At 49.2% G+C, this 15,746-nt stretch overlaps 1 protein-coding gene across 2 annotated transcripts in view; it reads left to right on the top strand.

Annotated features, from left to right (window-relative positions):
* Positions 1-15,746, top strand: part of PPFIA1 (PTPRF interacting protein alpha 1) — a 91,505-nt gene that overhangs the window by 26,108 nt on the left and 49,651 nt on the right. For both annotated transcript variants that reach the window (XM_021685600.1, XM_044919746.1), the window contains exons 3-9: positions 9,977-10,078; positions 10,432-10,596; positions 11,433-11,507; positions 11,868-11,969; positions 12,136-12,357; positions 13,795-13,941; positions 15,266-15,400. In XM_021685600.1, coding sequence (XP_021541275.1) covers positions 9,977-10,078; positions 10,432-10,596; positions 11,433-11,507; positions 11,868-11,969; positions 12,136-12,357; positions 13,795-13,941; positions 15,266-15,400 — 948 coding nt within the window. The remainder of the gene's footprint in view (positions 1-9,976; positions 10,079-10,431; positions 10,597-11,432; positions 11,508-11,867; positions 11,970-12,135; positions 12,358-13,794; positions 13,942-15,265; positions 15,401-15,746) is intronic.

Below are 15,746 nucleotides of genomic sequence, written 5' to 3'. Positions count from 1 at the left end.
TTTGGGCTGTTGAATTTATTATAAGAAACACTTATATTTAACCAAAATGATGGGAAGTAAATATATTTTCTTCATAGGTGAACAAAGACAGTTTGGGATTTATGAAAAATGTAAGGGACTTTAGACTCAGACTTGTTTTGGTGATTGGAGGAGTTACAGGAAAAGTGAGCCGATGCGGGTGTGGAGTGAGGGGCTTGTAGCTGAGTGCGGATGGGGCGGGGCGGTGATCCATCCGTTTCCAGGAGCCCATTGCCAAGATCCAGGAGGCTCTGCAGTGATGGGTTCCTCCTAGCTGGGGGACACGGGAGTGACCAGCTCCTCCCTAACTCGGGGGCACGGGAATGATGGTCTCCTCTGAGCTAGGGGCTGCAGGAGTGACCAGCTCCTCTAGCCCGGGGGCGTGGGAGTGATGGGCTCCTCCTGGCTAGGGGGGGATACAGGACTCACCCAGGAGGCTTCGCAGTGGTCAGCTCCTCGTGGCTAGAGCGTATTGGAATTTTGGAGCACCATCTCACTCCTCCCAAGTGTTCGGTGTCTGCTTGTTATGTTTTGACTAGGTATTTCATTCAAAGCCAGTGAGATTTGTTCATAATAGAAAGACTTTTAAAAATAAAACGCTGATATTCGACCCTCCTGGACCCACAGTGCGGGACCCTACCAGGGTGTCTGTGTCGTGGCCCTCTGCCCTTCTCATGGCCCCCCCATCTCCCTCCCCTGCCTGAAATCCCACCACAGCTTTCACTTCATTGTCCTCAGCGGGCAGGACATCGGTGCCTTCTCCGTGCACATTCCTGGCCAGTGGCCCCGGGCCCCTCTACCCCAGGCAGCTCTCACTCCCCCTCCACAGTGTTCCTTGCCCGTCCTGTCTGCATTCCACTTCCAGTGGGCCTGGGAGAAATCCAAGGAGGACTCCCGTAAATTCCCACACACATCTCCCGATCCGGCTGGGTGTGTGCCCCCGCACTGGGCAGCCCTTCCTCTCCCCGTGGAGGAGCCGTGCGCTCCCAGGACAGGCCGCCCGCTGCGCTGCCCCGGTGCTCTGCTCTCAGCTGCTCAGAGTGGCCACTCAGTCAGTCCCCACTCTCCCCTGGGTTCTCACCACAGAGGGCCTTTCTCCACCCCGGCTCTTCCTCTTTCTGCCCTCTTTCTCTTCCCCCCCTTACTCACGGCTTTGCTGCCCCTCCTCCCATGCTCTGCTGACCTCCATGCCATCAGGCCTCCAGCTCTGCTGCTGCTCCGGAACCGCCGTGCCCACGGCCCCCGCGGCCCTCCGCCTCAGCGGCCCGTCTCTCGGTGATCCGTCAGCTGACTCGTCTGCCAGCATCCGCCAACCCGGGTGACTGTCCTCCTGGAAGCATTTGACCCCTGAGATGGCCCCTTCCTGGCTTCCTCCTGCTTGCTAACTGCTCCCACTCTGTCCCTCATTTCCCGACTGTTCAGTGTCAGGCACCTGCTTGAAGCTCGCCTCTTCTTATCTGCACTCAGTGCCTTGTGATTTGCCTGCAGTGAGACTGCTCTCCCACTTCTGCCGACGTTCCCAAGAGCTCCGGGCCGGGAGCCATGTTCTCTACTTGATCCTGCCCCTGACTGTCTTATAATACCCCACACGGAGCACGCCCCAGACCCGACTGCTTCATCTCCCCTGCACACGGGCCCTGCCCAGAGGCATGTCTTCTCAGGATGTGCTGACCTTCACTTGCTCCGGCCAGAACTCTTGGAGTCCTCCTGGGCCTTGCGCGCTCTCGGACCCGTCAGCAGGTTCTCCTGTACCCCCGGTCCAGAAGCCGCCCGCCTCCTGCACCCCAGCCCGCCTGCATTATGGCACTGCCTGATGGGTCTCCCCACTTTTGCCCCGCCTCCGTACAGGGGATCCTTTAAAACTGATGAAGGGCACAGCAAGTGGCATGTTGGTTACTTGTGTTCCGTTTTGAAAACTCTCTCTTGGCCTCTAACACGGGTCTTGATTCAGACCTTCATTTCTCCCAGGGTTGTGACAGTTCTCCATCTGGGGCCTGGAGCTGGCTTCTCACTGTTCACCTCTTCCTCAGCCCCGCTCTAGCACTGCTGCCGGGGCCTTCTCTTTTGATTCCGCAAACCCTTCTGAGCATGCACGCCCTGTGTCGAGCACCGCCTGCGCTCCACGTTCAGGGCCCTCAAAATCTGTAGATGGACAACTCCCAGAACCTTGGGGATAAAATCCAGACTCCTCACTGTGGTGCACAGGGGCCTTCCATCTGGCCTCTGCCCACTCCCATCCTCCCTTACCCCTTCCTGCACACTGCCCGGGCCACAGCCCACTGACACCCTCCTCCGCTACCAGACGCCTCTGTGCTTCTGTGAAGGGGCTCTCACCTACCAGAGAGCTGGTTCCTGTTCTGAATTCAACTGCAGCGCCCTCTCCTTCGGCAGACCTTTGGAGCCGCATGTCTGCCTCCCGCCATAGATGACCTCCATGCCGCTCCCATGGTAGCCTGGGCATTTCTCACTTGGAGCACTGACCACACTGGGGTCACTGCTCGCTTATCTGTCTGTCCTGCAGCAGCACCCTGAGGAGGGGCCGGGCTCGCCGGTCTGGTGTTCATCTAGAGTGGGTGTGCAGCCATCTCTGGAATAAACTGTGGCTTCCAGTCAGGATGGCAGCATAAACTCACTCTTTGACATAGCTCATCTCCAAACAGCAGTGCAAAGGTAAAATTTAAATAGAGAAACAAATAAGCCCAAATACATAGCCAGGCCCCCACAAGAGAAAAGTCCCTTTCATACAGAAACAGAATAGAAACCCAGTGTGGTAAGCATGAGTTGGCCAGGTTCCCTGGCCGGCCGCTCTCCAAGCACCAAGCATGCAGGGGCAGCAGGAAACTTGGCTCCTGCAGGTTGGGGTAACAGGGACTGGTGTGTCCAGAGGAATTAGAACTAAAATCAGACTCGCTGTTTAGAGCTGGGTTTAGATAAGGTTTCCCCATGTAAGGTCACTGTCCCTGGTACACTGGGGCTTTATAGGAAGTTGTGGGCCTCGGGAGGGTAGGACGCGATCCCTGGGCTGGGCCACACTGTCCAGTGACTCTCTCACAGGATCCTCACTGTCCGTAAGGAACAGGCAGCAGGAACCCTCAGTCACCATGGAAACCGAGTTCTGGCCTGAGGCCTTGGGATGCTCGGAGGGGCAGTTGCTGGACACAGGGCAGGGAGGGGAATGCCACCAAGAGAACCTGCTCAGGCTGAGCTGGAAACCAGATCCTCCAGCTCCCAGAGTCAGCACCTACGGAAGTATGCATTTACTTCATCTGCAGTAGCAAAACTGTCAAAATAAGTCTGCTTACACGCGTAACCAGATAAATGAACATCCCTGAAGAGAAACAGGAAATGATAAAACAGAAACAGAAGTGAAACAAGGGAAGGAGGGCATGGCAGAAAACCATCTAAAATCTAATACACGAAGAAGGTATTGGCTAGCACGATACACTTTGGGCCGGACATAATCAGAGACTGAATTAGTGAATTGACCCAGTTTGCTGCACCAGGGGACAAAGCGACCAAATAAAATCCGTGGCCCTGGCCTGGCGAGCCTGCAGCCAGCCCCCCCTTGGACAGGCCTACCGCGTGAAAGATCGCGGATCTCACCGAGGCTAGTTTGGGTCAGGTTCTCTTTCACCTGCAACACAAACAGTATTTTCTGATACAAGATCTCGATGATTAGATGCAAATCTCTCAACGTTAGGCATTGAATGACCTGATGGTCAGCTAGTTATTTGCTGGAGGAGATGAAAATCAAAGAATTTGGCCTAATTAACTTTGGCACATAGGAAAGGAATCTCTGCAGCTCATGAAAGAGCGGGACCCAATGGGAGAACAGGGCCCCCCTCCACCACTTCCCCGCCGCAGGCCCTCCTCTCAGCGCTCCCCGCTGGGTCTCTGAGATGGCCCAGCACTTGACACAACCTTTGTCAGGTTTGAGGACACGTTTGGATTATTCTCATATAGTTTTACTGTCATTTCTTTGTGTTTGTGGCTCTGCCTTGAAATACTGAAGTCAAGAGTTGTCTGTGATCTATCGCAGAAACAGCCTTGTCTGTAAAGAGCAGTGTGTGTGTTTGTGTGTGTGTGTGTGTGTGCGTGTCAGGGAATCGTGGTAAAATATATATAAAATTTAACATTGCAACCAGTTGATTGAATAGCTAGCTGGATGATTTCATTGAAGCCTCCCTCGCCCCTAGCCTGGTCCCCTTGGGTGACCACACTCAGCTGTGAGACCCCCTCTTGTTGCAGGCCAATTGCTCTGTTGTTTTCAACAATGCTCTGGGGTATAAATGTCTCTACAAACTAAACCGATCAAATTCTGGCTCCTTCCTAAGAATTGTACCTGAAGTCGGTGTTTGGTGTCTGTCCTAATCCTGGGAGGGCTCCTCCTGCGGCCGTCACCTCCTCCTCTTTCCTGCACACGCACCAGCCTGTCATCTAGGCTGCTCTCTGCCCACTTGATGTTCAGTACGACCCCTCTGCTCTCCAGAGCACCTGGGTTTAAACTGGCCTGTGAAGTCCATTTCCTTTGGGAAGAGATTAGGAGCTATCTCTTTTGCTGCCCTACCCCCCCACCACCACCACCAAATCTCTGCACCAGGCCTAGGGACAGAGGCAGGCTTGTCTGAACGACACCCCTGCTCCAGGAACTGAGCAATTTGGGGAGGGCGGGCAGCAGCCCGGGGCCCGGGGTCCTCTCCAGCCTTGCAACCACCATCTCCGAGACCAGGAGCAAAGGTGACCAGGACCCAGGCTTCTCAGCCTGCCCCTTCCACCCAGGGTTCCAACCTCTGTTCCCTGAGTGGGGTTGGGCAGAACCAGGGAGCCCCTGCCTTTCCAGAACTCATGCCCAGGATGTGGCCTCTGTACAAAACAGGCAGCTGGGGCATGATGAGAAACACTGAAAGCCCTTGGGCTTGGGGGCTGGGGGACATGGGAGCCCCTGCTCTTGTTCTTGGGGGGTGGTGGTGAGGGAACCCCATGCTCTTGTTCCAGGGTGGGGTGAGAGGACCCCTGTGCTTTTGTTCCTGGGGGGTGGGGGGGCCCGGTGGTCCTATGCTGGGGGGGTGAGGGAACCCTGTGCTCTTGTTCTAGGGGGGTGAGGGAACCCTATGTTCTTGGCTACAGCCCCTGGAGGGGAATCTCCACCTCCCTGAGCTGGGAGGAAGGGGGGGGTCAGTTTGGGTTCAAATATTGCAGACTCATCTTTCTTACTGAATCTTTGTAGATTTTTTTGAATAGATATTTCTTCATTTGTTGTGTGCCACTGGATGGTTTTGGAGGCTTTGAATAGTTGTTTTTATGTAGGTGTGTAGGGCTTTTCATGCTGTGAAGCTGGAAGCTGATCACCCATAATTGTGGGTTTTTGAAGAAGAAACTCTGATTTAGAAGGTAGATTAGATAAAATGACCATTAGTTTATTATACCCGTGAAAATGCTCAGTCTCTATAAATTACCTGTCTCCCCACTCCCTCCGGTTTGTCCCCTTGAAATAACCGCATCCAAGAGAAAATACTGCAATTTTACTCTTTTCTGTTGTTGATTATAGCAATACTGCCTGGTTCTTTTCATTCCCCATGGATGAGTACAGTTGACCCTTGAACAACTTGGGGTTGGGGTGCGACCTGCCCACAGTCAAACATCTGAGTGTAACTTTGGGCTCCCCCAAACTGAACTACTGAGACCCTCCTGTTGGCCTTCCTGGTAGCACGAGCACTCGGTTAACACTTACATTCTGTGTTGTATGTATTATATACTGTATTCTTAGAGCAAAGTACGCTAGAGAAAAAATTTTGAGAAAATTACAAGGAAAATACATTGACAGCACTGAGCTGCATCGATGGCTGTGTCGTCCGTTTACAAGATGACTCGTCAGTGCCTGCGGCAGGACTGTCTTCTGCAACACGCAGATGTGACAGTATTACTAACACCAGACATCAGAAACGAGAAGATAGTGTGAAAGGCTCCTCTTTATTTACAGACTGACGATTCTTGTGGTACTATGTGTGGTTGCTTTATGGTCACCCAGTGTCATCGGTACGATCACTTCATCATTGCCTCGCCTGTCCGCTGATGAATGAAGGTCATAAAACTGTTATAGCCTGCAGTATTACAGACATACTCATAATGTAGTCTGCATTAAAAAACAATTGTGGTAATAGGCTGATACACATTTTCTCCAGTGATGAGAGAAGCATTCTGTGAGGTAATGTAATTCTTCAAAAGCAAAGTTATAAAACAACTGGCACATGATTAATTTTATGTTAAATCTCACTCACCTTGTCCCTGCACACTTACTGGATTTGCACACACAGCAGATAAGTGTACGTGCGCCATGATGGTTCTCTACTGTCCATCAGGTAGAGGCGGATCATCATAAAGGTCCTCCTCCTCGTAGCCTTCCCGTGGAAGAGGCTGAGGACGGGGAGGAGGCAGAGGGGGGATGGTCTTGCTGTCCCAGGGGAGGCAGGCACACCTGGTGTCACTTTCTGGACGTACATTTCTGTCGGACGTGTTTTGCCTCTTCCTTTCTCTACAAATGTCTGTATATGCCTTGCCAGTACTCCCGCCCCGGGCTTTAGCTCCAGTGCCCGCACCATGGACGGGTCCATGTGGTACAAGAAGTCAAGCGCAGTCTTGAACAAGCGGAGCCCTCTCCAGGGTGCCTGATGTCACTGTGTTTTCTGGCACAGCGTCTTCTGAGTCTCCTTCCTCACCCCCCGGCGCTGGTTCGGAAGCTCTCCTCTCCGTCACGTCGTCCTCTGTTAACTCTGTGGGTGGCGTCTATGAGCCCTTGAATTTCTCCAAGATCCACATCTCGAAACCCTTCATCCCCTAGCTTTTTTGCCATATCCACAATCTCTTTTATGATTTCCCACATTGGCTGTGTCGTAAACCCTGTGAGATCACGCCCAGCATTTGGGCCGTTTTCTCCAGCAGGAATTTATTGTTTTGGGCTTGATGGCTTTCACGACGTTTTCTGTCACATCAGCAGCATCTTCGGTGGTGTAATCCTTCCAGACTTCCAAGGTGTTCTCTCTGTTGTGATTTGCTTTCATAGTGTTGACCGTCCTTTTCGTAAAGGATCGTGTGTAATGAGCCTTGCAGGTCCTCATGGCCCCCGATGCACAGGCTGCATTAGAGACATTGTGCTCCAGGGCACATGGGCCACTTGGACACGTTCGATGTCGAGCTCGTGGGGTTCTCCGTGGCCAGGATATTGTCCAATATCAGAAGAACATTAAAAGGCACTCCCTTACTGTCAGGGTACCTCCCAAGGTGAGGGACAAAGCATCAGTGGAACTGATCCTGAGAAAAGGTTCTGGTTATCCAGGTCTTCTTGTTGCACAAAGGACTGGCTGCTGGTGTCTGTGTCTTCCCATTAAGCCCCCCGGGGTTAGCTTCGTAGATATGGCCAGCCTGATCCCAAACTGCCCCCGCACATGCGCTAGCTTGCTCGCCCCTTCCTGCCTTCCTCACGAATAAGTGTCCCCCCAAAAGAGGGCACTTCCACATGCATGAAAAATCCTATCCTCAGTGATTTTCCCTCTTCTCTTCTCTTCTTGTCTCTCTCCTCGTCTCTTCTTGTCTCTCTCCTCGTCTCTCTTCTTGTCTCATCTCTTCTCGTCTGTTCTCGTCTCGTCTCTTCTCGTCTCGTCTCCTTTTCTCGTCTCCTCGTCTCTTCTCGTCTTTTCTCATCTCGTCTCGTCTCTTCTCGGTTGAAGTATAGTTGGCATGCAGTGTTACATTAGTTCCAGCGTCTCGGTGATTCTCTCCGTGGTGTCTGGGGGATCGTCCGCTTCCTCTTGATGGTGGAAGCTGCTTCTCCTGTTACCTTCACATGTGTTAAGGCCAAACCTCTTTCTAAAATTACCAGACCATCTTTTGCTGGCATTGAAATTCTCCAGCTTTAGATCCGTCACCTTCCTTTGGCTTTAAGTTGTCACATAATGACTTCCCCTTTTGAAGATTCATACTGGAGTCCGTAGGTATACCTTCCTATAGCAGTCCTGCATCCAGGGAAGGGCTGCATCTTCAATATGAGACAAAAAGGGATTTCACCAAAACTGCATGGTTTCTGTGTCTGCCAGCGTAGCCGCAGTGACAGCTTCACGAACTACCTGGATTCTCTTCTCTTGACCTGGCGGCAGCCGCAGCTGTGACCTCAGTCTGCTGTACGTGTCAAGCAGTTCACCTTGTTCTTGTGACGCCTGACTTTTCTCTGCTTCTGGGGAGCACTCCCAGCTGCACTAGTGAGGGCACTTCGTGTGAGTCCCAAGGTGTTATTCAGGGTTTATGGTGTTGCAGTAAACACAACCAAAAATACGCAAGAACCACAAGAAATCACTTTTTACTGCGATACACAGTACTGGAGAATGGAACTGCTTACAGGAGAGGATTAGCATCACGGTGTTTTTAGCAGATTCTTGCCACACTTGAGCTCGTCGCAGTAGCAACGGGAGGTGGCACAAAATTATCACACTGTACAGCATGTATCACAGTTAATTTTATGCAGTTATGATTTAATACTGCATCTTCACATTTGTTTACGTTTCTCTTGGCTGCAAATGGCACCATGTATGGGACTGTGAGTATTTGCATGTTTTATGGCAGCAAATGATAAAATAGGCTAGTACCTATATATATTTTATTCATTTATGACATGCTTTTTTCTTCAATTTTTTTAAAGATTTTATTTATTTATTTGAGATAGAACGCGAGCAAGAGAGAGAACAGGAGCCTGGGGAGCAGAGGGAGATGGAGAAGCAGGCTCCCCGCTGAGCAAGGAGCCCGATGAGGGGCTCGATCCCAGGACCCTGGGACCATTTCCTGAGCTGAACGTAGATGCTTAACCGACTGAGCCACCCAAGTGCCCCTTTCTTAATTTTTTGACATTTCTAGGCTACTCAGTTCATCTGCCAGTTTTTTCAAATTGTTGCAGATCCAGAACATTTTCCAGTGTGTTTATTGAAAAAAGCCAGATAGAAGTGGACCTGCACAGTTGAAGTCTGTGTTGTTCACGGGTCAGCTCTGTTTCAGTTCTGTATCATGGCTCAGTAGGCTTTTGTGGACCAGCCTTGTGAAGTCGGATCATAGGGAATGCTGTACATTCCGTGGTCAAGTTCCCTTTGAGTTGCAAAGGGTTAATTTATGAATGAACTTGAGGTATGCCACTTGTTTATAAATTGATTTTCTAGAATTTCTTAAATCAATCACTTTCTGTATTTTGAATGTCAGATTGTTAAGTGAACCTTTATTTCCTCCTTTGTCCTTTAAAGAGAAAACTCTTAAAATATGGAGATTCATTGGCAGAAGACATTAGTTATTTCAGAGGAGTTTTGCTTGTTGAAAAACGGACCGGAGAGTGTGTGTCCTCTTCCTTGGACCCTGCCTCTGTGTCTTGTCCCAGGGCAGCACTCAGTATTGCAGGAGAGCAACCCCACAGCAGGGTGGGGGGGACCCTGGCATCACCTCAGTGACACTTCCTCTAGAAAGTTCTCTGACTACAGAAATAAATCTTCAGCTGTCCCTCAGAGGCCTACCAGCATTTGTGAAAAGTCTATTTTATATGGTCAATTTTGAGCCAGTTAGGGCTAACAGACCAGCTTTTGGGTGCTATCAGCCTCCTCCTGGGGCTGCTCCAAGCCCTGTGGTCTTCACAGACAGGAACTGGCTTAGGACAGGAGGCTGGAGATGAGCGGTGGCCTTCTCAGCCTAACGTTCTCCCCTCGGCAGAGGTTCTGAGTTGCATATCTGCAAAGCACCTGAAAATGTCTCTGTCCCCTTGGGTGTCAGGCCCCAAGCTCCGTAAAATACCTGGGACTCAGGTGTGTCATGAGGCGGGGGCTTGTGTGCGTGCAAGGCTCTGGGGTGGCTGGTGGGCGTGGGGGCTGGGGAGGGCTGCAGAGGCTAAAGACCCCCCACTGTCTCCCTCCGTTTTTGTTGCCCCCTCCCCCAGGAGTTCGCAGCACTTACTAAGGAGCTCAACGTCTGCAGGGAGCAGCTCCTGGAGAGAGAGGAAGAGATCGCGGAACTGAAGGCGGAAAGAAACAACACCAGGGTCAGTAGGTGCATTCTCACTATTGGAATGCTGTCTGAGGGTCACCTAGGGAGCACTGTTGCTGTCTTTAAACTCAGGCGCCATCCATTCGATTGGCTTTTAAACACCTTGTCGACATTTCCCCGTGGAGTCGACCCTGACTGATGAGCTCAGTGTTCTCATACCTTGTTTGAGTCGTGATGAGAACTAATGCTATTTTAGCTCATTTGAGGGTGCATTTCTCTAATTTTAGACTGAATTGAAGGGATTCACATTTGGTCTAGCATGCGATTGAAAGGGGTTTTTGCCCCAAATTGACGTATGAAGTTGCAAGTGCTCTTTAAACATGGTTTTACCTTGGCCTGTCCCACCAGCTGCTGCTGGAGCATTTGGAGTGCCTCGTGTCCAGGCATGAGCGGTCCCTGCGGATGACAGTGGTGAAGCGGCAGGCACAGTCCCCGGCGGGCGTGTCTAGCGAGGTGGAGGTGCTCAAAGCCCTGAAGTCCTTGTTCGAGCACCACAAAGCCCTGGACGAAAAGGTGCCCTGAGCCCCAGTGGTTCTTGGTGTGGGCGCGCTGTCAGAGACACGCTTCGTGTGTGTGCGTGTGTCTGCAGTTCACTTCTAACGTTCTCGGGCTCCTGTAAACACTTGTTCTGCAAGAAGACAGACTTTTTTTTTTTTTTTTAAAGATTTTATTTATTTATTTGAGAGAGGGAGAATGAGAGAGAGCACATGAGAGGGGGGAGGGTCAGAGGGAGAAGCAGACTCCCTGCCGAGCAGGGAGCCCGATGCGGGACTCGATCCCGGGACTCCAGGATCATGACCTGAGCCGAAGGCAGTTGCTTAACCAACTGAGCCACCCAGGCGCCCGAAGACAGACTTTTGTAGGGTTAAAAAGTAGCGGTTGGTGTAAATGTGTTAAGATTTATTATATTCGGTATATCGATTTGCCATTAAGAATTGGGTAATATAACTTACTTAGGGGAAGACTTCTCTCAAATGTAAAATTTAAAGCTGTTACAAAGCAAGTTTTTTTTTTTTTAAAGATCTTATTTATCTGTTTGAAAGAGAGAGGGTGCATGAGCGGGGTGGGGGTGGGGAGCAGCAGAGGGAGAAGGAGAAGCAGGCCTCCTGCTGAGCAGGGAGCCCGATGTGGGGCTCAATCCCAGGACCCTGGGATCATGACCTGAGCCGAAGGCAGACGCTTCACCGACTGAGCCACCCGGGCACCCCAACAAGCCAGTTTTCTTGCCATTAACATCAGTGAAAGACATTGAAGTCATTCTGTCATGTTACCTTATGAGAACGGGACCCAAGGGTGACTGTACATTAAGAAGCAATTAAACAAATACACACCCACCCCTCTGTTTGCAGGTGAGGGAGCGGCTACGAGTAGCACTCGAAAGGTGTAGTTTGTTAGAAGAAGAACTGGGGGCTACACACAAAGAGGTAAGCTCCATAAATCACCAGAGGATTTGGTTAGAGGGATTCTAGTTTTTATGCCTTGTTTTTATCATTATGAAGCCTTCAGTGCTGGCCGTCAGGCGTCACTGGTCTTTCTGACCAGCGAGCCACCCTCGCGGGCCACTCCAGTGACCAGCGCACTAGGCTCTTACTGCCGAGTCACACGGTCCCTTACATTCCCATCGTCCCGTCGATAGCACCAACCTAGTTGTTGACCTGGTTGTATTCAGGCTAGACAACATTGCCGTGTATTCTCCTGTCCCGTGTTTACAGCTTGTAGTTGCATCTTTCCGAGAGGAGTTTCTCTTTATCTCCTCACCCTCACATTCAGTTCTTTGCTTTTAGCTAATGATTCTTAAAGAACAGAATAATCAGAAGAAAACACTAACCGACGGAGTGCTTGACATGAACCACGAACAAGAAAATACTCCAAGCACAAATGGAAAGGCAAGTGCTTAGGCTTTCTCTCTGTCTTTCTCTGATGTCCTCCGCGCGCTCCTGAGAGTGGTGGAAGCCAACAGCCGGCATAGACCATGGGACTTGACTCTTTCCGGGAAGTGGTCTATTCCCTAGCTCAGCAAACAAGGCTATTTAAGGATTTTTCCCCCACCAGAGATCTTCCGACGGTTCTTTAAGCCACGAGGAAGACCTTGCCAAAGTCATCGAGCTCCAGGAAATCATAGATAAGCAGTCGAAGGAGCAGAGCCAGATGAAGGAGCGCCTAGCCACTCTCTCTAGTCACGTGGCAGAGCTGGAGGAGGACCTAGACACCGCTAGGAAGGACCTCATCAAGTCTGAGGAAGTGAACACGAAACTGCAGCGCGACGTTCGTGAAGTGAGTGACAGTAGACGTTGCCGCGCTGTCGTCGAGCTGAATGTGGGGTGTTTGGTGGGACCCTTGTGTGTGGACGTCTCCCCTCTGCAGAGTCTGGCTGTCTGAACTTACTCTTTGGTAGGCTCACGTTTCATCCAGGGACACACATCAGTATCTGTTGTGCTGCTAGTCAGCGGACAGCGATGTGGGAGGGGGTGGTGCCGGCTGCCTTCTAGCTTTCTCACCTGCTGCTCCCAGAAGGGTCATGTGCTCTTGAACATTGGCAGTCAGACACACAGTGAGAGTGGGATTTGCTCACACCTGAGTCATCAGGATCGGGCTGTAAAAACATGTAGACATATACTTATTTCTGGCAAGCGTTTCTGCATTTAGAGTGATTTATGAGAATCTGATCATGTTTACAAAAACAGGTCAAGGGCAGGATACTTTCTCTGGCGCCGCCTCCCATCACTCACTGTAAGCTGTCCTTTGTAGACAGTCATCCCTCCCCCTCCCCCCCCAGGAAGACCCTTTCACACCCTTGAGTGTGGATGCACAGGCTTACTTTCTGTGTAGTAGCTTAGCGTGGGTAATTTCACGGAAGAGTTTAAAACAAATGAAAATATTTGCAGAAATTATATAACCTACTTAGTTAAATTATTCTTTGGCAAGGGTAGGAGATTCTGCAGCAGAGTTTAATATGCAAAGAATTTTGAAATTCTTTTTTTAAGACTCATCACTTTTAATGTTAAGACTTTGCTGACATAAGTTCCTTAGTAAACAGGGAGGGACCTAAGATGAATCTTTAGGGTGGAGGACAGGAAGGGCAGAGCAGAAAGTTCTGGGCCCACTTTCAGTGTCAGATACCATGTGATAGAATTTTGCTGCAGGATTAGGCTTCAGAAGGTCGCATCCAATTATATCAGACTTGGAGTTTTGTTTCCATTTGTTAATAGTATTGCTTCCATTTTGTGGTGATTGGAGGAGATTTCATCCAGCTTTTACACAGGGAAATGACAGCCATGTCTCACTGCTCTGTCCGTCGAGAGGCCACCCCCTGATCTATGGAAAGCCCACTTGTATCGGGGACAGTAGGGGCTGCACCTTCACTGCGCACACCTTCGGCTCCTGGCAGTCTTGCAGTGTTGGGATATTTGATCCCACATTTCTTTTGTAACATTGTGTGGGAAAGAATAAGCTTGGTAAACTGAGTGGCCAGATGTATTAAAACAGTATTAAAACAGTCTTTACTGGTCATGTAGGGGAATACTTGGGATATTTGAGGTAGGTATATTTTCATTCATATTGGAGACAGTTGGCATCTCTCTCAATTTAGAGGACACTGATTTTATATTTGATTTGAAAATTAGGAACTAGTCCAGGTTTTGTGTCTGGAGTATATTGATGTTCTTAGCCTTTAATTATTTGCCTTTTTTCCCCTTGAAATACTTGATGTAGGCCATGGCCCAGAAGGAAGACATGGAAGAGAGGATCACAACTCTTGAAAAACGCTACCTCGCGGCACAGCGCGAAGCCACCTCTGTGCACGACCTCAATGATAAACTTGAAAATGAGATTGCAAATAAAGACTCTATGCATCGGCAGGTAGCGGCTTTTGTTGAACTTCGTTCGACTTTTATTAATTACTAATAAAGTTCAAGACCTTTTTCCTGTGACTTTCATGTTGGAAATCAAGTCTCAATATAAAGTTTTTATGATCTTAGAAAATTATGTTCAAGAATGTGGGTTACTTCAACTTGCAAGTTTTTAATTATTTAGGATTTTATGTAACCTCGATTCTTTCTTCTGTTTTGTTTTCATTGTATGTTAATCTGTTGCTTGTTAGCATTTTTACCAAAGGAGGAAGGAGTGGCCAAGAGCGTGGAGGCTGTTGGCAGTTTGTTGGTACCTGGGATGGGGGTGAACGGCAGGTGCAGAAACGCAGTCTGTCATGTGGATGGGAGCCTCCTGTGGGTTGGGAAGCCAGGCTGGCTTCTCTGCTTGGGTAGTCTCAGGTCATCCATAGTTAAACAGGAAAACCAAATCCAGCCTCTTGGAAACAAAGTTTGTGTGATACGTTGTAAAGTGTATCAATGGACCCAAGATAATAACAAAAAGTAAAATACTAGGAAGCCATTAAAAATTACATTTGTGGAATGCTACTTAAGAGCGTGTAAGATGTTCCAAATAATGACCGTAAAAGGTAGATGACAAAATACTGCATACAGTGTGATGTATCTTCTGAGGGTGTGTATATATAAACACAGAGATATGCGCACAGAAGAAAGGAGGCTGCATGTAAGCAGATGTTTGCCTTTCAGGAACCTCAACTTACACATGATTTTTCAAATTGCTTTTAAAAAAATCTTGTCTAAATTTTCTTCATTGAAAAAAATATTTTAGAATGAAGAGCGTGTTTTTAAAGAATTATTATACATTTATGAAAATAACCTGACTAGCATTTCATTAGGCATCCTCTTAGAAGGTCTATATTTCAGAGGAGGTGTGAGCTCTCTTGTGGTTCACATGCCCATGGTCTGCGAAACACAAGGAGTCTGATTACTTTTTAAGCAGGGTTAGGACCGAACCCTTCTTTCCTTAAGTTGTCAAGAAGAATGAGCAAGCTTCTACAGAGTATGGGTTTTCTTTAATGCATGGGAACTTTTTGCTTTTTAAAGACTTCGTTGAAGATCTTTAAGAAGAGCAATACTTTGGCAAGAGGTGTTTTGCACATTGAAATCGAGCCCAGGAAAGTGGGTGTATATTCCTCGCAGGAAGAAAAGTTTTACTCTGAAGAAGCTACCAAAACAGTTGGCTTCTGTCAGAACTAATTTAGTAGATCTCTGCATTTAGATTTTGTTTCATTTTATTAAAAATAGAAACGGATAGAAGGTTGGCCACATTCTGATGCTTTGCCTTCCGTTCCTAGACTGAGGATAAAAACCGGCAGTTACAAGAGCGCCTGGAGCTGGCGGAGCAGAAGCTGCAGCAGACTTTGAGGAAGGCCGAGACGCTCCCCGAGGTGGAGGCCCAGCTGGCCCAGAGGGTGGCGGCGCTCTCCAAGGTGCTGCCTGGCTTTCGTTCGGGGTCCCATGGCGGGGTTTTGATTTTGACGGTGGTTGGTTCGTGTGCCTTACTTATCCTCGTTCCTCATGTCAGTGTGCCTAAATCCGTGAAAGAGCTCAGATCTGTGTTCAGTGCTATTTTGTCTGAGATCGGAACGCTTTTTAAATGTCAGGAATCATCCCCTTTTTTGTTATCCGTACATTAATTTCCCCCCAATTTTGTCAGGGTTGTGTACTGTTTCCGGTGGGCTTGATCTAAGGTTCACTGCTTTTCAGAGTTATTAAGTCAACAACTCAAAGCTCAAGATAGAGGCTTTGGATAAAATTGGGTAAAATAAGGGTAGG

Source organism: Neomonachus schauinslandi, chromosome 11 (genome assembly GCF_002201575.2).
Source record: "Neomonachus schauinslandi chromosome 11, ASM220157v2, whole genome shotgun sequence".
NCBI lineage: Eukaryota > Metazoa > Chordata > Mammalia > Carnivora > Phocidae > Neomonachus > Neomonachus schauinslandi.
The sequence above is the reverse complement of the archived record's forward strand: the minus strand, read 5'-3'. Positions and strand labels throughout refer to the sequence as shown.